At 53.4% G+C, this 20,549-nt stretch overlaps 1 protein-coding gene and 1 long non-coding RNA gene across 9 annotated transcripts in view; one reads left to right on the top strand and one right to left on the bottom strand.

Moving 5' to 3' along the window:
- Positions 1 to 675: 675 nt before the first annotated feature.
- Positions 676 to 15,684, bottom strand: HNRNPL (heterogeneous nuclear ribonucleoprotein L). Of its 6 annotated transcripts, none has more exons than XM_025425069.3 (13): positions 14,775 to 14,823; positions 10,030 to 10,148; positions 9,204 to 9,441; positions 9,000 to 9,085; positions 8,376 to 8,472; positions 8,219 to 8,291; positions 4,764 to 4,835; positions 4,372 to 4,652; positions 3,237 to 3,358; positions 2,738 to 2,939; positions 1,806 to 1,863; positions 1,611 to 1,706; positions 676 to 1,057 (listed from the first exon to the last, which is right to left on the bottom strand). In XM_025425069.3, the coding sequence occupies exons 3-13, from the start codon at positions 9,426 to 9,428 to the stop codon at positions 999 to 1,001; spliced, it is 1,371 nt and encodes a 456-aa protein (XP_025280854.1). In that variant the 5' UTR covers positions 9,429 to 9,441; positions 10,030 to 10,148; positions 14,775 to 14,823; the 3' UTR covers positions 676 to 998. The 6 variants fall into 6 exon arrangements, with proteins under 6 accessions (XP_025280854.1, XP_025280852.1, XP_025280853.1 ...); XM_025425067.3 differs by lacking the exon at positions 14,775 to 14,823 and adding an exon at positions 12,306 to 12,584; XM_025425068.3 differs by lacking the exon at positions 14,775 to 14,823 and adding an exon at positions 11,642 to 11,848.
- The window catches only part of LOC112645508 (uncharacterized), a 36,953-nt gene continuing 31,345 nt past the window's right edge, over positions 14,942 to 20,549 (top strand). For 2 of the 3 annotated variants that reach the window (XR_003127103.3, XR_007410588.1), the window contains exons 1-2: positions 14,942 to 15,200; positions 20,389 to 20,499. This is a non-coding gene — a long non-coding RNA (uncharacterized LOC112645508). Of the gene's footprint in view, positions 15,249 to 20,388; positions 20,500 to 20,549 lie in introns of all 3 variants that reach the window. The other variant, XR_004807500.2, reaches the window with a different exon arrangement.

Raw genomic sequence — 20,549 nt, 5'->3', positions numbered from 1 at the left:
TATCTTTTAAGTCAGCAATTCCAGTGTTAAGAACTTACCTCCAGAGGAGTATGGGGAAGTTGGCTTGAGGTATTTGCATGCATATAGCAATGGTTTACAATAGCAAGAAACTAGATTTTCCCTTTAGGACCAGGGAAATTAGGACACATCCCCATGACACACTGCAGGGGTAAAGATAAGGAGAAAGCTCTGTAGGTGATACAAAACACTGTATAGTATAAAGGGTTTTGTTAAAAGTAAAACTTTGTGGTGGGAAGCACATCAAAAATTGTTAAAGGGGCTGGGAAGCAGAATTTCACTTTTTATTATAAGGTTGGAAAATAAAACCTCACAAAAGTATTTACTTGACAGGATTAAGGCTTTTTTCTTTAATCTCTTGAGGTTTTTAGTATTTTCAGCACCATTTACCTTTTAAGTGACTCTCCAACTAGATTCAGCTTGCTTGGGCAGGGTCCATGAAGAACACCACCAGACCTCCCAAGATTTTCAAGACTGCTTAATTGCCAGCAGCATTCCCAGGGCTGCGACGGCCTGGCCTGGCCTGGCCCGGCCCGCCGGCTGGGCCTGTATCTCCCAAGGGCCTGCAGCTGTGCTGTGTCCTGGCCTGCCTGCTCCTCCTCAAGAGACCAGGTGGGAGGGAAGCAGACACACCCTAGGATCCCAGTAAGCACGATGTTTATTTTCCAAACAATTTTATTGAAATGTGCTAAGAGTACACGGGCAGCACAAATGTATGAACAGGAAAAAAAAATCACATGTACAATAATTCTTTAAAAAGTGAAGGTTAATCTTGGGAGATATCAGGTCCCCTTCCCCTCCCCCTCCAGACTTCCAGCGTTTCCGTTATGGTTAAGCCCACTAACCTAGCATTTAAAAAAAGGAATACAGGAACTTTTGCAAAGGAAAAAAAAAGAAAAAAAAAAAAAACAAAAAAACAAAACAAACAGCATAAAGGAAAAATGTTTTCCTGCTCAGATGGGACTCTTCCTGGGCACCTATTAGGAGGCGTGCTGAGCAGTGGAGAAACACAACTTCAGAGTGTAAGGGTATGGACCATCTGCAAAGGAGAACAAAGAGAGGTTTAGCTGGGCTCCCCTCCATTTCTGCAGTTTGACCACAGGGATCTAACCGGTCCCTGGTCACTGCCCACCATGAACCTCGCAAACAAGCCCAATAGTGAAGGCACTTCCCCTCCCCTTCAACTCCATGGACAATCCCATTCCCAGCTCCTCAGCTGGCCCAGGGCCTAAGTAGGCAGGTGTTCCCTGCTGCCAGAACAGCCCCTTCCTGGGTACTATCTGAGCCAGCCTCTGCGACAGACAGTGTTGAGTGTTTACTGGCAGCTTCTGACGCACAGAATGCCAGTCCCTGGAGGAGGAGTCTCAGTAACCCTCAGGCTGGCAGTGGGTGGTGGCAAGCAGCCAGGCTAGCCCTCCCTCCCATGGGGACCATCAGGCTAATCTCCTGGTGACCAGGTACCGCCTGCCCATGTCAGCAACAGTGAAGAGATCTCTGGGGTCCTATGTTGATAGCAGGAGGACAGCTCTGGCTTGAAGCCAGACCACCATTAGGCCACCAGGGGGATGACTACAGGACACACAGATACTCACTTGGGTTTTTCATCTGGTAATGATTCAGGAAGCCCAAAGTCTCCAGGGCATCGCTCTTGGATTCCCACTCCAGCAGCCCAGAGGAGCTGCGTTCACCTGATCAAAATGCAAAAGTTTTAGGCCAACCTGAGCAGGAAGCAGGGGGCCACCGACCTACAGCCAAGGAACAGGGAAAGGTGGGGACACTTTACTCACTTTTGCCTGAGAATACTTTCACAGAAGATGGCCGTTTCACTCCCAGCTCATCGCAGATCTGCAAGACACAGCAAATGGATTCAGAAACAGGAACATCACATGGCAGGACTCAAGCCGCCCATGACAGAGTACTTACATTTTCCTGGACATTTTTTTTTTTTAAGATTTTACTTACTTATTCATTGGGGTGGGGGGCAGGCTCCACACAGTGAGCCTGTGGGACTCAATCCCAGGACTCCAGGATCATGCCCTGGGTTGAAGGCATGCGCCAAAACACTGAGCCACCAGGGATCCCCCTTCCTGGACAGTTTTTAACCTCTGATCACACAACATACTCTAAGGTATCCCCATGATTAAAAAAAGGCTTAGAAACACCACTCTTAACTATGTTCTCACTACTGCTAACTACCATCATTACAGTAGAAACTGCTTTCTGAAATTCTCACCTGGTGTACTGGCAGTGTTTGCTGAACTCATGTCCAACACCCCGGGCCAGAGCAAGGTCTGAAGTCCAACCCTGCCAGTCAGCCAACCTCCCCCCTCAGTGTTCCAGTTTCCTCCGATGAGGCCTTAACAAGAGCCTCCCTTCTGATGTTATCTAAGCACGGGAGGGCCTGACTACGTAGACGCTCTGAGACTGGACTCTGATCACCCCTCTATCACCCAGACACGGAGAAACCTTTTTCAGCAAAGATGGAGCCATTCTCGCTTGTCAATAATAAAACAGTACAGCAAACTCCACCATTGCTAGAGGTTTGATGCCCTTCTCAGCCACTCCATCCTGGTCCCTGCTGCAGCCCTGGGATCCAACCCAGGGCCTGGCAGGGCCGGGGCTCAATAGGAACTGGTTGAAAGACAAAAAAAAAAAAAAAAAAAAAAAAAAAAAGCCCACCCAGATGGCGGTGGTGAGGGACCACCTCCGCCACACCCACCTCGAAGAAGTTCTCCTCGGTCACCTCCAGAGGTGCATTGAAGAAGTGTAGCACGTTGCTAGGGTGCTGGATGCGATTCTTGGCTGCCTGCTCCGGAGTAGAGAACCGATTGTTCCTGGATTCGCTGAAGTCTTTATAACTGCAGGACCCGTCCTCTAGCCCGTAAGACTGCCCGGGCATGATGGCCGGTTGCTTGGAGACACTGTGCCAGGGGAGGGGAGCTCTGTTAGACCCCAAGCCCTCCACACTGGCCCCGTTCCCATCTGAAACACTGTGCGCCTCAGGGACATTGCGCGCCACAGCTGAGGCGAGGCCAGCTCTCTCCCCCTGCTTCAGCTGAAGGCTGGGGAGCCTGCCCGCCACACCCAACTCCTGTCTGAACAAGCACCCAGTTGCGCTATGCTCCTGCTGGGCCCTTGCTAGAGTTGCCCCATTCCACTTCCCTTCTTTCCTTGGTCCCTCTCCAACGCTCCCAAGCCTGAGGAAACACAGAACCTACCAGACGTTCAGCTTCTGGCCGAACATGAAGTTGTTGTTGAGGTGAGTGATGGCCCGGTCCACAGCATAGCCATCAGCCATCTCCACCATGGCGGCCCCCGGCTTGCTTTTCATGAATTTCACCTTAAGGAGAGCAACCGTGATCAGCACTGCTGCCCAGCTCTGAGAGACCCTTCTCCCACCACATCTGAACTAGTTAAAAGCAAGGAACTCCTGGCTCTGGAGCGAGGCTTCCATTTCCTCACTTGTGAAAGAGGAACCCGGAGCAGAGAGAAGAGCATCTGGCCCACAGTAAGGGCTCAGCGCAACGGGCAGTGTTGTCACCTCAGGACGTAACCCATGCGTGCACTGCTTAACGGAGACCAACAAAAGCCGGGGGCACAGGGAGAAAACACAGCAGCTACTTCTGTCGTCTGTTCACAGACGCACACGGTCTACGGAGGGCGGGCCACAATGGGACACACTGCCGTGGGTGACAGTACCGACAACCGTGAGAACCCATGCCAGAGGCGCTAAAGCCAGCTTCTGTAGCCTGAAATCCGGCTTCTACGTAAAGGTCTGTGAACCTGGGCAAGTTATTTACCCTCCGTGCCTCCGCTGCCCTGACTTCTCATCAAGGATTCTAGGACGGGCAAGTTGCTACGCTTCAAGCCCTTTCAATGCCACGAACGTTTGACCTGTGCTAGCTGTCACTGCCGTGAGCCCCGGGCTAAGCCAGGGGCCAGGAGCTCTTTAGACGCTTTCAGGACTCAGCTGGGTTCGAGAAAAGCCACCCGGTCAGAGGTGCACAGCCACCTTTCCTACAGGCACAGCAGGAAGGCCAGCGTTGCCAGATCATCATAAGTTTTCTGAAGAAAATCCTCACACGATGATCTTCGGCCACAATAGTTTTTTAAGTCATAAACATTCGTGTAACGTTAATACTTCCACACGAAGAAGTCCTGGTTAACACCCCCGGTTAAAAAACACAACTCCGATGGTGAGGACAAACCAAATGTCTGCAGCTGGCCGCCTGCTTCAGCGAGCCACCCTCTCTGCATCAGCCTGCTCCCAGCCAGGCTCCTTCCCCCACCGGGACGTCTGAGGTTCAGCCAGCTAGGTCTGTAAGGGAAGCAACGGACCTGACAGAGGCTCACCTTCTCCACATTGCCATACAAGCAGAAGACATTGAAGACCCGATCACAGTTCATCTTAGATTGATCCAAGCCATAGACCATGAGCACAGGGCTGTCGGCGTGGGGGCCATACTCGGGTGGTGGGGGAGGGGGTGGGGGGTGCCCATACTGGGGGCCGTAGCGACTTGGGCCCCGACGGTGACCCCCCACTGGTGGGCCCATCCTTCTCCCTTCGTAGTGAGGTGGGGGGGGCCCGTAGCCCTCATCATGGTAATGGCTGTGGTACCCACCGTGGGGCCCTCCTGGGGGGTGGGAAGGAAAGAGAGGGAGGACGGGTGAGAATTTGCGCGGCGGGCGGCGGGCAGGGGCACATGAGCCACGGGAGTCCACGGAGGGGAACCCCCTGCCCTCACCATATTCTGCGGGGTGATCTCCCAGGAGAGGGGGCTGTCTCTGGCGTTTGTTAGGGTTGCTGCCAGGGTCACCTGTGGACAGAGAAAGCAGTCAGAGACTAACTTGGAACAAAGAGGGTCACCCTCCTGACTAGAGGCTAACCTCAAAGCCCTTCAGTTCCTGCAAGCCTTAAGCAAACCCTCCCTTCCTCACTGGAGCTGCTGGGGCCTCCTTCCTGTGGCCTGACCCAGGGTGGGCATGAAGCCCATTCTCAAGGACGGAGCCCGCTTCTCTTCCCCTGCCCATGCCAAACAGCAGATTTCCTTTCTCTGGGAAGGATGAGGCCAGCTTCTGGGCTTTCTCCTGCCCTGGCCCAAATGGGAAGGCCAGCTCTTGGGCCCTCTGGGGAAACTGCAGATGCTACAGAAGCTGTTATATTATGGAGCCAAGAACAGATTTCTAAAATAACTCCCAATAAAGGGAGAGGAGCTTGAGCAAGAAAACCACCAAGATAAAGCAGGACAGAAAGATAAAATCTGGCTCCCAAAGTTCCAAGGTTCTAGGAGCTCTAGGCCCCACTTTCTAGGCCCTTTCTTTTGTCAACCCTGATACCCCCTCCCACTCCATCCCCTCCCCCACCAAGTTACATCCAACCCGAGGAGAGGGGGACTGTAGGAAAGGACAAGCAGGGCAACAACAGAACCAGTTCAATTGAGCAGTCATGTACAAGGCATCAACATTCTCAGACCCCGACAATGGCGCAGATCCACCCCAGACCCCAGCTGCAATTCATAGTCGCTACATGAATTTAGCGCTTGAGTGGCAGACACTGTTGCTAAGCGCTTTACAGACATCACCGCTTCTGAAATTCCTCACAACAACCCTATGAGGTAGGTACTAGTTTACCCCCGTTTTACAGATAAGGAACCTGAGCACTCAACTTTTAACTGAGTAGTTAAAAGACACTTTGGCCCAAGGTTACAAAGCAAGTTAGTGGCCGAGCCAGGATTTGAACCCAGGTCTGGCTGACTCCAAAACCCAGGGCTCGAGACCACTGCCCTTTCCTGCCACCCGGCCTGGGTTTTGTTTTCAACAATCAGTCATTACAAAGATGGAAAAGGGCTACTTACAGCAGAAGTACAGAGTACAATGTCCATTTGTCACAAAAAACAAATCTGTATTTTCTCTTACCATTGGACGCTTCAACAGTGAGTTAGCACAGTTCTGAAAGATGGCGTCCCATCAAACATACACTGCGACCCTGCATCACATGGTTTTACAGTCATAAATACAAGTTACGGTACACATCCGCTACAATTTTTCTTTTAAGAATTGTTTTTTAAAAGTCAATGTTTTGATTAAATCAAAAATGGCTCACAGATGTTCTGTCCTCAGAAGATACCAGAAAGTGGAAAATAAAGGTGTATGAAGTGGGTAGTGTCCCTCCATGTTGTCACCTCCTCACATTGTGTGCTGCAGTGCGGTGGTGCGGTGCTTCTGGCTGTGTAGCGCTCCGTGTGCGTGTCTCCTGGTTATGAAGTGTGCCAGTGGCCCCACTATGCCCGCGCTTTTGGCCTTGGGAGCGCGCCCGGTTACCCACCAGCAGGTAACTGTGTACCTCTGAGCTGTTTGGCTGTCTGGTTTTAGGTCTGTTTGGTTTTTTTGATTTTTTTTTTTTGTTGTGGTTTAAGTTTTTTTTTTTTTTGTTTTCTGATCTCCAGTTGGTGCAGATTATGTTGGCAGCCGATGACTGCGGAAAAAATAAAAATATCGAAACAGAAAAGAACAAAAAAAAGGCCCTCCCCAAACCAAAGGACTTAAAAAAACCAAAAACCAAAAAACAACCCATATGGCGAGGAATGGAGAGAGGATCCTATTGTCTTGGAGGCCCATGGAATCTACTTCGGTCTATGAAACGTTCTCCGAAAAGAGCGCCGCTGGCTGGCTGGGAGAGCTCTGTTCTCTGTGTTTCCTACTTCTGTGTACATTCTCGGGTTCGAGTTTGCTTGGATTTTGACTTTTTTTTAATGTTTAGTAAAAAAGCAGTGTCTGCTGCCATGTTGCGTCTCTTTCTCTCTTTGTCTCTGTCTGCCTCTGTCTCTGTGCTTGTAGCTGTTCCTTGGAGCGCGGTGTGGTGTTCTTGATGTAGTGAGCTCAAGTCTGCGGCTGTTTCTGGGGACGTGGTGGAGGCTGCGTGTTCTGTTCTCTCCAGGAAGAGCTAGTGGTTTCTACCCTGTGTGTTGGTGAGCAATGTGCAGAGGCAGAGCCGCTGAAGTATGGTTCCCGAGGGGTGGCGAAGCACCGCCCTCACTCCAGGCCACCTCATCAGCTCTCGTTTTTGCCCCCCAGCCTCGGGGCGGCCAGAGCTGAGAGGCATCAAAACCAATGCACAGCCAGCCCCTGCCACTAGCCCCTGCCGGTCTGCACATCTTCTATTATGTTCCTTGGAGAAGAAATGGTTGGTTGCCATGTTTCTGTTAGCGGTCATGTAATGCCATTGCCCGCTCTGGTACATTCACTCGGTCACCAATTTGCCTCTGACCTCTGGAGGGGCAGCCAGGCCCACAGTGCCCACTGTGAGGGTCCTGGGGAAGAATCTAGCCCACCCTGCCCACTGCTTCCCAGCTGTGAGGGCGAGCAAGACAGGCCCACCTAGGAATGGGGGCCTTTGGCCTCCCAGGGCCCGTTGAGAGGTCAGCAACCGGCCTCCTCCCTCAGCCCGTGGCCTAGTCCGACGTATCAGACCAAGATAGACAGAGATGGACGGTCTTGCTGAGGGGGTGCCGCTGTTTCAAAGGCAATCCTCCACCTCTCCCTCCTATCCAAGGCAAACCATTCTTGACAGATTCTAGGAAGGGGGTTGTCCGTTTGGGCCCCCTGTAGAGATGTTGAGTCCCCGCTACAAGGGAGGTGAGGCATGTCCGCCCTGCTCCAATCCAGGGTGTCTCACCTCCACAAAGTCAACTTGCTCAAAGGCTCTCCTCCAAGGGCCCGGGAGCCCTCATTGCCTCCCCCACTCTGCCCCCGCCCTTCCCCCAGCAGACCCTCTCGATAGTGGAGAGCAAGAGAACCATTCCTGGCCCAGTGAGGATGGAGAGTCAGTGACCCTAGGCAGGCTCCTAGAAGGGAAGCAGCAGAATCCATCTGGGAGCTGCTGCTGGTTTATGTAAGCCATTGCCTCGCCCTGTGCTCAACGAGGCCCTGCTCCCCCACCCCGTCCAAGCCTCTGCCCTGGCTCTACACCCTCAGGCACATCAAAGGGCCCCCAGCAGCAGCTAGAACCTAGAGGTCCCCTCATTCAGCCTCTCCCACTAGAGCGTCTTTTCCAAGAGCTGACCACCCCACCGCCCCAGGCCCTCCCATGTCCACAGGGAGCCCAATGGCATTACATAACCCTGAGCCCGGGTCTATGGAGTGCACTAGTCGAGTGAAGGCAAGGCGGGTGTGTTTAGAACAAAGTGGCCATCAGGATTACCTTGTCCACTGAGATTGGGATTTGTGTAGTCCCAAGTATCCTGATCGTTCTTGAACACATTCAAGCGTGTGGGCTGCAGGGACAAGACAAAGCTTGAAATTAGCCAGGCCCCAGTTCACCAGGAAGGTGACAAGGGGCAGTCACTTCCCAGACCTACCTTCGCATATTCAATCTTCAGAGTGCAACAACCCGAGTAAATATCAGCCCCATTGAGCGAGGCCTTGGCCCGCTGGGCACTCTGCACAGAGTCAAATGTGCGTAAAGTTAAGGAAAGCCCCGAGATGGGTGTGCTTTGGGAAGGGCTTCACGGGAGGACGACGAGGGAATCCCCAAAAACCATATACTGCATGTGCACTTAGCTCACTGCCTGGTCACTAGCCGCTTGCAGGAGACGCGCTGAAGTGCTGCCCCAGGTGGGCAGTCACTGTCTGGAGTTCCTGTCATCTACACTCACAACCCAAGACCCACAGGTGACAGCACCTCCCTCTGCCACCATCCCAGGCCAAGCCACTTTTCCTTTGCCCACTCCTCTCTCCTGTGCCATGTGCTTTGACTAAACCTGGACAACACCACCCCCCACCCCCATGGCACCCTAGACTCTGAGCTTTCACACTACATGCCCCATTCTTTAACGATCCCTCCCATCAGACCAGGGGCTCTGTGAAGAAACCAGGCACATGGCAGGCATCAGGAGCTCCATGCTGGTTGAAAGGATGGACTCCTGCCGAGCCTTGAGAGCACCCCCAACTCTGAGAACACCCCCTTTCCCATCGAAGGATATTCCACCATGGCCTGGACTCCATTCTTCCGGAAAATAACAATTCTCTGGACAGGACCACAAGGGTTGCAGATAGTGTAAAGAACATCCTGTAGAAAGCATATAGGCAAGATGAAAAGGCACTGGCAGGTCAATCTGGCTCAGGGGAGAGGAAGGGAAGAAGAGAGGCTCACAAAAGCATCTGTAAGGCGGCTCGTTGGCACATACCGTGGTAATGGAATAGATCGGGTTCAAGATGGTAAAGAGAAGCACGCTGTTGACGCTCCGGGAGTCATCTGAGTCCCCGGGCCGGGAGATCTTCTGGCTGGTAGAGTAATTGACAAAAGCCGGGTGGCCAGCAATGTAGATTTGGTTGTCAGCTGCGTAGTTCACAGCGTTGCAAGCCCCCAGCACGTCTTCAAACTCCACCAACGCTTGTCTCTTTTTAGGCATTACTACCACATAGCTGGCAGAAAGAACACATATATTTCAGCTCTTGCAGGAGAATATGGACAAGAAAGTGGCATTCCAGATATTCCCTGAACAGACTCATCCCTCTGGACTCCTCTGTACCCCCACCATGGTTTCCTGACCTGAACATCCTGCACCCTAAGTGGCACAACATGCAAAGAGACGTAGGCATCACCTCCTCTGGGGAGCCTGCCTTCGAGAATCCTCCTCCCCTGGCTGAGTCAGATGCCTCCCGCAGGCTCCTGGGCTTTCCTCTCACAGTGCTAATCACTCTGGATGGGAAGCTATCTGGAAGGGGCCCCCAAACAGTTTCATTTGCTACTCTATTCCCAGTGCCTAACATGTGACAAAAACGCTTGCTACGTGAGTGAGAGAATGTGGACTAGAAGCTACAAATGGGGGGTGGGAAGACATGGAACTTGCCACCTCACCCAAAGTGTAAGGGCTAAACCCAAGAGTGGAGAAGCCCCAGGACCTAGCCAAAGAACCCTGGGTCAAACTGGTCATGTCACTTCCAACCAAAACCCAAGGACACAAAGGACACCAACTTCTATGTCCAACCCGTGGCCTCTGAATGGAGTACCTGATGGGTCCAAATTCCTGCAAGGCCTCCACAAGGTCAGCTTCCACCACGCCGTCAATCAAGCCCCTGATGTGAACAACCGGGGAGGCAGGGGTTTTGTGTGGGTCATCGTAGTTCTCCTATGAAAGGAAGCAAAATCATAACTTCATTTCCTGCTGTACAAGATGCAGGCCCACTGTCCTCTGTGTTGTTGGGAACCCAATCAGATAAGACACTTAAATGTCAAACAGCACGGACAACAAGGGATGGCAATACAAACCAATCACCTCAAAAGGATTTTAGGCCTGCAGAGCACAGGGCCTGAGTGCGTGACCACTTGCCACTGCCTCTTGCTGTAGCTTCTTCTTCTTTTAAAGATAATTTATTCATTCATGAGATACACAGAGAAAGGGAGAGCGAGGTAGAGACACAGGCAGAGAGAGAAGCAGGCTCCATGCAGGGAGCCCGATGTGGGACTCGATCCCGGAACTCCAGGATCACACCCTGGGCGGAAGGCAGGCGCTAAACCGCTGAGCCACCCAGGGATCCCCTCTTGCTGTAGCTTCTGAGGAAGGCAAAATGTAAGATAAGACATGCCCCATATCTTACATTCCTCCTAGAATTTTTCTCTACCCACTGGTCAAGGAAACCGGGAAACAACTGAGATAGGAAGGGCACAGAACTAGCAGGAAGAACTCAAACAGTTTTCTGCTGCAGTCTGAATGAATCACAACATTCTCTTGGAATGCAACTTTGACCTTTCCCTAGTGGAACAAGCCCAGTCAAGCATTACGGTTCCCCACCATTCACCCCCAGGACCAGTCACACAGTAAAACACCCATGCCCCAGAAGCTGTGAAAGCCAGGGCCGACTCAACCACTTCTAGCCTTTAATCACCCATCCAAATCTGTGTTGGAAAATACTGCCTAGGCCAGACTAAGGAAAAACAAGATATGAAAAGTCTTTCAGAAAGAAAAAAAACTCCAACCCACACCACTAAAACTCAAGACAGCTCCCTTGCAAGAACTATCTTTCCACCCACACAGAGGGAGACGCCTCTGGGAATCAGGAAGAAAGTAACTTTCTCCATGTCTCCTGGGCTCTGGGCCCAACCTCCTAAGAGCCACCAAGCAGAAGCCCATGGAACAGGGGCAGAATTGGATTCTATTTCAGGAATGAACCACACAAACCACAGGAGGCACACCCGCCTGATGGTTACCAGCTCAGCAGTTTAGAGTTCCATAGCCCATAAATTCTAATCCCAGCCCCGCCCCCATAGCTATATGATCTGAACAAACTTCCCTCAGCCCTTGGAGTCCCGAATTGTAATACCACCCTGTAACTCACACAGAAGTGTTAAAGATTTAGCTTAAGTACTTCCAAAATGTGTGCAACAAGGCCTGGGAGAAATTGAAACACTAGAAATCACAGCTACAGGTCACCACCAAACCCTGGAAAATCCTGCAAATGGCTGAACGGGAGAGGACTTCGTGAACTTGGGAGGGAGGAGGGAATGGGCTCCAAGCCAGGAGGAACAAACGGTGGTCCTTCCCAACTAGGAGGCCAAAGACGTCGAAAACCTCCCAAAACGCCCACCCTCATGGAACATTCTGGTTCATCAAACCAAACGCACCCACTTAAGCCCCGGTACTTTTAAGCAAACTTGTGATGGTTCCAAAGCTTAGTTCAATTCCCACACGGCTCAAAAGACCTTTCGCAAGCCTTTCTTCTGGTTTTCACAGCCCACAAAAACGGGGACACAGTCTGTTCTCGGGGAACATGCTCAAAGTAGATCAACTTCTGTGTCGACACGAACCATGACGCGATAAAGATTTAATAGCAATCGGGCAAAATTCCCCACTCAAGTGCGGAAAAGGCCACCGCCCACCCGTTCCCGCTCACGCGGTGCTCCCCCCACCCGCCCACGAGGCCCAAGCACAAGTAGTGCGCTTGCGCAGGAGGGCAGTGAATTAAACGATAAAGGAAAAGAAACGGCCCGGCCGCGTGCCCGGCCCCCACACTCCAGCCCGCGGCGCCTGCGCATTGCGCCACCCGCAGCGCGAGCTCCTTCCTCCGCCTCCCACACCCCCCCTCCGCTCTGACTAGCGCGCACGCGCAAGCGCCTGTCCTCGCGCAAACCCCGCCGTTTGCCCAATGCCTGCCCCTCCCCCACCCCGTCACGGCGTGAGGGCCTTGGGCGCGTGCGCAGAGGCGCCCCCCCGCAAATGAATACCCTCAAGGTGGAAATTTTTCCCTCCCTTCACGGCCGTCCCCGGCGCCTAGGGCCCTGGCCTCACCCCGCCGCCGCCGCCCGCCGCCCCGGCTCCTCCACCGCCGCCGCCACCGCCTCCGTGCTGGTCGCCAGCGTTGTCCGTCTTGAGCCGCTTAGGGGCTCGGCCGCCCTCACTGCCGCCGCCGTAGTAGCGGCCACCGCCGCCTCCGCCGCCCGCCGCCGCCATCTTCACCATCGCTCCCGACCGCCTCCGCTGCTCGTCCGGCTGCTGCCTCTGCTCCAGCCGCCGACGCCGCTTCTCCGCCCGGGGCAGCAGCCTCCGCGACATGGCGGCGCAGAACCCGCCTCCCCCCGCCTCTCATTGGGGGAGGGACACGCCCGTCACCCGCCGCCCCCACCCGATAGGGGGAGCCACTGGTCCCGCCAAGGGGGGAGGGGAAGCCTCCGCACGCCTCGCGCGCCTATTGGGTACAGCCCACGCCGTTCTGCAGCCGGGCCCGCCCTCGTTTGTCTGGGACACTCCTTATAGGCGAGTGCTTTCTGCCAGTCATTCGCCCGACCCCGCCGCCTTAAAATAAACTCCAATTTGATAGGTCGGATTTCTGGCACGGCCCGGCCTCCCGTGGAGCCCCTGATAGGAAGAACGCTCCCCATTCGCCTGGGGAGCCCCGCCTTCTTCCCACTTTGATTGGCTCCCTCACTGGTCCATCAAACCGAAAAGCCTTAGTGTTCCAGTCACGACTCCCCCCTTCCCGCGCCACTCCGCAAGGAGAAAAGGAAAGCCCTCCCTCTGGCCTCTCTCCAGTGGTTACTGCAGATGCCCATCTCCTGCGTCTCTACCCGATTAGTCAATGACGAGGGGGAAGGGTCCCCTCGCTTGGACGCTACGACCACCGGTGGTCTCTGATTGGGTGCAGAAAGGAAGCCCTCCCCAGGCCGACGGGCGTTCTTTGGCGCAGTCTAGGACGGGATCGGGGGCGAGGGCGCGAGCGCCCATAGGCTTCCAGGCGTCTCCGGAGGCGGGGCGACCCTATAAACGAGCCAAGGCCTGGGGTACCCCGAGTATTTATTGACATGCTGTGTGTGGCGCCGAGGGCCAGCCCGAGACGGGGGCAGCTGCCAGTGCAGCGTCCCCACCGCTGTACCTTTTCCCTCCCCACCTCGATCCTTCACGAGACCGGAGGAATTTTAATAACCCAAACTTAACCCTTTCGGGAGAAAACCATTTGCAGCTGCCGACTGTCTTCGGACCCTGTCAAGTTGGCCGGCGTCATCTCACGCATCCGCTCCGCCTCTACATTCAGCCAGAATAGCGCCTTTCAGTTTGCACAAAGGGAGGACCCTTCACGCCCCTTTCGACCTTTGCCCGCGTAGGCCCTTCCAGCTACAAACCCCTCCTGCCGGCAATCACTCGCGCTGTCCGTGCGGCAGTCGCTACTCTGAAAGAGGTCCCTGTCCCTACTCGTCCCCGTGATAACTCCCGACCACCCAGGCCAGTGGCTTTCACGCGCCTGCCCCGGTCCTGATCTCTGTGGCTCGTCACAGGCTGGTGACTGTCCCTTTTCCCGCGCGGAAGTCCTGTGTGGGTAAGGGAGCGGCGGTCCCGGCCCAAGCCGTAGTGACGCTGGCCCCCTAGCAAGCACCAGGCACCGTGCACCAAAGGGGAGTCCCGGTGTTCTAGGTGTCCGGGCCCTCCTTCCTTGGGGACAGGGTAGGGCAACCCTGAAGATTCCCCCTCCCTCCGGCTCCGGGGTCCAACGCCGTTCCCAAGAGCCGGGACCTAGGGGCGGGGTGGGGGGTCGAGCCAGGAGCCCGCGTTAGGGGGCTGTCTCTCGGAGGTGGGACGGGAGATCCTGAGCTTAGAGAGGACAGAATCGTGGGAAATAGGGGCGCCCCCCCAAGGACGCTTCGGAATCTTCCCTCCGGTGAAAGGAAAGGGGGTTCCTAAAATAATAGGAGCCCTCGTGGAAACTAAGTTTGAAATGGGGTCAGTGAGCTACGAGAGTGGGACAGGACCGACGGGCCCGCAGATTTGGGGAGATGAGAAAGTTGGGAGCGGGCTGCCGGCGATCTCAATCAGTTCCCGGTCACACCGGGAAAATCCCAAAAGGCCGGCGGAACACCGAAAAGGGGGGGGGGGGGGGGGCGGCGCCTCCAACACGTGATCGTGGCGACGGAGGGAGGCGGGGCGGGTCCCACCGAAGGGCGGGGTCGCGAGGTCCCGACGTCAGAGGAATGCGGTGGGGGGAGGGGGGAGGGGGGAGAGGGGCCCCTCCCCTCCCCGCCCCCGCGCCCGGCCCGTACGCCCCTCGCGCCGACGCGCGCTGCCGGGACGCGGCGGAACCGTCCTCGGCGCCGCGCGTTCCGGGTCGCCCGCCCGCTCACACCCTCGGCGGGCGGCCGGGCCGTCGCGTTCCCCGCACCGCCAGGCTCCCGGCCTCCGCCCCTCCCCCACCCCCTGCGCTCCGGCGGCGGGCGGCGCCTCCCCCCCGCCCCCCGCCCCCCGCCCCGACCCCTCGCCCCCAGCCCCTACCAGCTCGGCGGCGAGCCTGGCCGGCCGTCCGGGATCGAAAAGAGCAGACACTGGGAAGTTTTGGGGGAGGGAGGGGCGGGCCTTAAAGGGACCACGACCTCTTTTCAGCCTGGGAAAAAAAAACGGGGGGGGGGAGATCGAGAGTTGCTCTGCGTTTGAATGGAGGAAACAACGCCAGAAGGGAATGGAAAGACTGGTGCGCCGTCGCGTTAGGGCTCCGCGTCCCTTTTCCCCAAACACCCCAACTCCTCACTCCACCTCCCCCCTCGCCATCTCGGGAAGTCACGCAGAGGCTTGGCGGTCACGCCTCATTCCTCCCAGGCAGCCAAGTGCTGTGTTCGTGGAGGTTAATGTTGGGGTGCACGTTGTACGGATGGGGGAATGGGCTCAGGGGACGCAAGCGGCGAATCGAGGATCCCGCAGCTTGTAAGTGGCCGTAGCGGGATCTGTCTGCGCCCCCGCACTGCAGTCCCGGTTTGTGGTTATGGGGGCTGCAATATGCAGTGCAGGTTAAGGGCGCGGGCTCCGGGCCAGACACCCGGTTCAAGTATGGAGCATGCACTTACTAGCTCTGGGGTCTTGGAAAGTGAGTTAGCCGTTTTTCCCTCATCCAATAGGAAGGAGAAGGGAATAGCATCTGCCTTCTAGGGTGGTCTTGAGAGATGCTGAGAATGTCTGGAAGCGGGGGGACCCCAGGCCTACCCCCATTTCTCAGATAAGGTAAAAGTGAGGCCCAGAGAAGGGAAAAACCAGTTGAAATACGCCAAAAGATGACCCGACTAGGTCTTACCCTCCTTAACAACCGCAAGATGCCATCTGACCCCTGTAGATCCATCCCTGTGTACCCGTTTTCCACCTGTCCTTGACCTGGTACAATGACTTCCTTCTGTTCCATTAAATGCCCAGAGCCCATTCCTGACTGCACCGGCTCCTCCTCCTGCCTAAAATACTCTCCTAGGGCTTTGCTCCTCCTCAGACAGACCATGGCTCAAATGCCACTTCCTGGCCTTGTCAGTCTAGTTACTCCCATATGCTGTTATAATCCTGGCTCCTCATTTCTTCTCCCTTTTTGCACTTATTGCCATGTGAAAACATCTACTTGTTTGTTTAATTAGTCCACTAGTCTGGGCTCTTTTGGGGGTGGAAGTAGGTATGTTTCAGTCATTCTAAGGTTCTACCCTAGGGCGGTTCATTCACTCAATGGGTGCTTATTGAGGCAACACTAGTGGGGACACCTGGGATAAAATGGTGAGGAAGATATGGAAACTTCCCTCCTTCCTGGGGGTTACATTCTAGAGAAATGCTTAAGGAAAACATTGTATCAGATGGTGAGAACTGTTATTCAGAAATTAAAACGGGTGCCTGGGTGGCTAGGCAGGTTAAGTGTCAGCCTTTGGCTCAGGTCATGATCCCAGAGTCCTGGGGTCAAGCACCGCATTGAGTTCCCTGTAGGGAGCCCGCTTCTCCCTCTGCCCAGGTCTCTGCCTCTCTCTGTGTGTCTCTTATGAATAAATAAAATCTTAAAAAGAAGAAGGAGAGGTCAGAGTTTATGCAGGCAGTTTGCTTGAAAGCCTATTCAGAGGAAGTATTGCTGAGAAGGTGACATTGTTGCAAAGACCTGAGGAGGGGCGAGGAAATCATGTGGATACTAGAAGACATCCATTCCAAGCAGAGGGAACAGCCAGTGCAAAGGCCCTGAGGTGAAAATGTGCCTGGTGTGTTGCAGGAACTGGCTTTGTGGCTGGCGTAGGATGAGGGGAATGGTAAATGATAAGCGATGCTGCCAGAGGTGGGAGAAGGCCAGTCCAGTTGAGAGGGTACTGAGGGGCCTCACAGGCTTGGGGAGGACTTTCACTTTTACTCTGAGGTGGAGCCCCTGGAGGCTTCCCAGCAGAGGAGGACCACCATCTGGCTCAGGTATTCACAGGAGGACTGGGGCTGCCTGCTGTGGGTGTGGGAAACAGACTGTAGGAGGTGGGGTGGGAGCCAGGAAGACAGTGAGGAGGCTGATTCAGGGGGACAGTCTGGAGAAGAAGGTGGATGGGATCAGGGTGGGTGCCATGGAGGGGTGGAAGTGGGTGAGTTCTGAATCTGTTTGGAAAGCAGAGCCCACAGGACAGGCTGAGGGGCGAAAGTTCCCCATGATTCAAAATCCTAACTGCGAGGCTCATAGTGATGGCCAAGGTCACCAGCTCCTTCTGGTGTTCTATCCACTGTGAGATGCTGCTTTTTTTTTTTTTTTTTGACATTTGTACCATGTTCATGGGTTATCCAATCAATATTTTTTTCAAGATTTTATTTATTCATGAGACACACAGAGAGAGGCAGAGACATAGGCAGAGGGAGAAGCAGGCTCCCTGCAGGGGGCCTGATGCAGGACTTGATCCCAGGACCTGAGCCAAAGGCAGACACTCAACCACTGAACCACCCACGTGCCCCTCAATATATTTTTTTAAGATTTTATATTTTAAAAGGTTTTTACTTATTTGAGTGAGAGAAAAAGAGTGCGCTCACATGCATGAGCTGGGGGGAGAGAGAGAAGCTCTCTCTCTCTCCCTTTGAGGCAGACCTGTCCCATGGGCTCCCAGGACCAGTTATGTACATCAGTGATCTTAGGGGACATGCATAACTGCTCTCAAACCCCTACAGCTGGAGGTTGGGGTTCCCTTGGCTGGTATCCTTTTTCTTTTTTAACATTAATTAATTAATTTATTTATTTATTTATTTGGGGGTGGGGGTGGAGTGCAAGCAGGAGCAGAGGGAGAGGGACAAGCAGACTCTGCTGAGAGCGTGACAGAGGGCTTGATCTCATGACCTGAGCCAAAATCAAGAGTTGGAGTCCAGACGTCCCTAAGATTTCTTTTTATTTTATTTTATTTTATTTATTTATTCATGAGAGACACACACAGAGAGAGAGGCAAAGACATAGGTAGGGGGAGAAGGAGGCTCCATGCAGGGAGCCCGACACGGGACTCGATCCCAGGACTCCAGGATCAGGCCCAGGGCTGAAGGCGGCGCTAAACCGGTGAGCCACTCAGGCTGCCCCCATCCCTAAAATTTCTTTAATTAAAAAAAATTAAGGGGCAGGGCGGCTGGGTGGCTCAGTCAGTTAAGGTTTGACTTCAGCTTAGGTCATGACCTCGGGGTCCTGGGATCAAGCCTTGCATTGGCTCCCTGCTCAGCTGGGAGCCTGCTTCTCCCTCTGCCCCTCCCCCTGCTCGTGCTCTCTCTCTCTCTCTCTCTCTCTCACTCTCTCTCTAATAAATAAAATCTTTAAAGAAAATATTAAGGGGTTCAGTTGGTAGATCATTTCAGTGGTTGTGAGTTTGAGCCCCATGTTGGGTGTGGAGATCACTTAAAAATAAAATCATAAGGGGTGCTTGGGGGCTGTTGGTTGAGCAGTCTTCCTTCAGCTCAGGTCATGATCCCGGGGTCCTGGGATTAAGCCCCACATTGGGCTCCCTGCTCATCTGGGAGCCTGCTTCTCTCTCTCCCCCCAGCTCATGCATGTGAGCGCACTCTTTTTCTCTCACTCAAATAAGTAAAAACCTTTTAAAATATAAAATCTTAAAAAAATATATTGAGGGGCACGTGGGTGGTTCAGTGGTTGAGTGTCTGCCTTTGGCTCAGGTCCTGGGATCAAGTCCTGCATCAGGCCCCCTGCAGGGAGCCTGCTTCTCCCTCTGCCTATGTCTCTGCCTCTCTCTGTGTGTCTCATGAATAAATAAAATCTTGAAAAAAATATTGATTGGATAACCCATGAACATGGTACAAATGTCAAACAGTATAAAGTAATTTGTAGTGGACGTCCTCCCTGCTCATCCACATTCCGTTCCAGAGGGGCAGAGGGAGAGGGAGAGAGAGAACTTTAAACAGGCTCTGAGCTCATTAGGAAGACTGATGAAGGATTCTCTCTCTCTCTCTCTCTCTCTCTCTCTCTCTCTCTCTTTCCCTCTCCCTCTGCCCCTCCTCCTGCTCATGGGCACACACTTTCTCTCAAATAAATACATAAATCTTAACAACAGCAGCCAGGGGCTCCTGGGTGACTCAGTTGGTTAAGCATCTGCCTTCAGCTCAGGTCATGATCCCGGAGTCCTGGGATCGAGTCCAGCTTCGGGCTCCTGCTCAGCCAGGAGCCTGCTTCTCCCCCTCCTTCTGTCTGCCACTCCCCCTACTTGTGTTCTCTCTCTGCATCAAATAAAATCTTAAAAAAAAAAAAAAAGGAGGGATCCCTGGGTTGGCGCAGCGGTTTAGCGCCTGCCTTTGGCCCGGGGCGCGATCCTGGAGACCCGGGATCGAGTCCCACGTCGGGCTCCCAGTGCATGGAGCCTGCTTCTCCCTCTTCCTGTATCTCTGCCTCTCTCGCTCTTGCTCTCTCTCTGTGACTATTATGAATAAATAAAAATTAAAAAAAATTTATTAAAAAAAAAAGGGAACAAAACCTAAGTGTACTCTCTGTCCCCACTGGCAATATTGGAGAGGGTCTGGTTCTTTTTTTTTTTTTTTAAAGATTTTATTTATTTATTCATGAGAGACACAGAGAGACACACAGGCAGAGGGAGAAGCAGGCTCCATGCAGGAACCGGATGCGAGACTTGATTCCGGGTCTCCAGGATCATGCCCTGGGCCTGAAGGCAGGCACTAAAGGGCTGAGCCACCCAGGGATCCCTCTTTAGTTATCTTTTTGTTGCTGATTGCTAAAGTAGTTACTAATTGATACATTTTACTTTTTGTAAGATTTCACCAAACTATCCTCTATTAACACTGTAATAATTTGAGTTCCCATCATCACCATGTAAAAATGCCTGTTTGCCCACCATCTCAAAAACACTGCAACATTTTTTTTACATTTGCATTTTTTAAAACAACCTAAGCAATAAAAGCTGGTTCTAATTTACATTTGCTTTCTATTTATCATGCTGAAAGTGAGTCTAGGGCACCTGGGTGGCTCAGTTGGTTAAGTGTCTGCCTTTGGCTCAGGTCATGATCTCAGGGTCCTGGGATGGAGTCCCTCATTGTGCTCAGCAGGGAGCCTCTTCTCCCTTTCCCTCTGCCTGCCCCTCTCCCTGCTTGTGCTCTCTCTGTCAAATAAATAAAATCGTAAAAAAAAAAAAATTATAGTGAGTCCATCCCGCACACGTGCATGTGTGTGTTCACATGCCATTGGAATTGCAGAGATAAAAACATTCCAGGCAGAGGGAGCAGCAAATGCAAAAGCCTTCAAGTGAGAAAGGAAGTGTGGCTGAGTAGGACAAGTGGTGGCGTGTGTGAGAGAGGCTCAGAGAGGCAATCAGGGCAGGTTTGCAGCACGCAGTGGAAGATGGTGGGGATGAGGACTTTGGCCTGAAAAAGGAACCATGAGTGAGTATAAATCCCAGAGTGACCAGGGGATGGCACTTTGACTCTGATGTGGCTGGTGCCTTTGGTTCACGTTGGAGGTCACTAGCTCAGAGGACACAGCATGAGCAGCTAGAGGCAGTGGAATCGGTCATGCCAGGGATGGTGTGCATATCGAGCTCCCGTACAGTTTCCTCAGCTGACCACATCCCAGGTGATCTGGGCCACGTTCTTCAGTCCATCTATGTGGTTCTGGATTCTCTGGTGCTTTTGGTAGGACTCCGAGGCCATGCTGGAGCCCTTTTGTATCCAGGTCCTTTCCAATGGATAATCTGCAGAATGAGGAATCCTTCCTGATGATGAAGACTCAACTCTTTCCAAGAGCCAGGTGAGAATTTCAAGAAATTACAAACTTCATATTTGCAGTAAAGTTGTAAA

The sequence above is a fragment of the Canis lupus genome, chromosome 1 (genome assembly GCF_003254725.2).
Source record: "Canis lupus dingo isolate Sandy chromosome 1, ASM325472v2, whole genome shotgun sequence".
Classification (NCBI taxonomy): Eukaryota; Metazoa; Chordata; class Mammalia; order Carnivora; family Canidae; genus Canis; species Canis lupus.
Note: the sequence above shows the minus strand (reverse complement) of the source record. Positions and strands in the feature narration are given on the sequence as shown.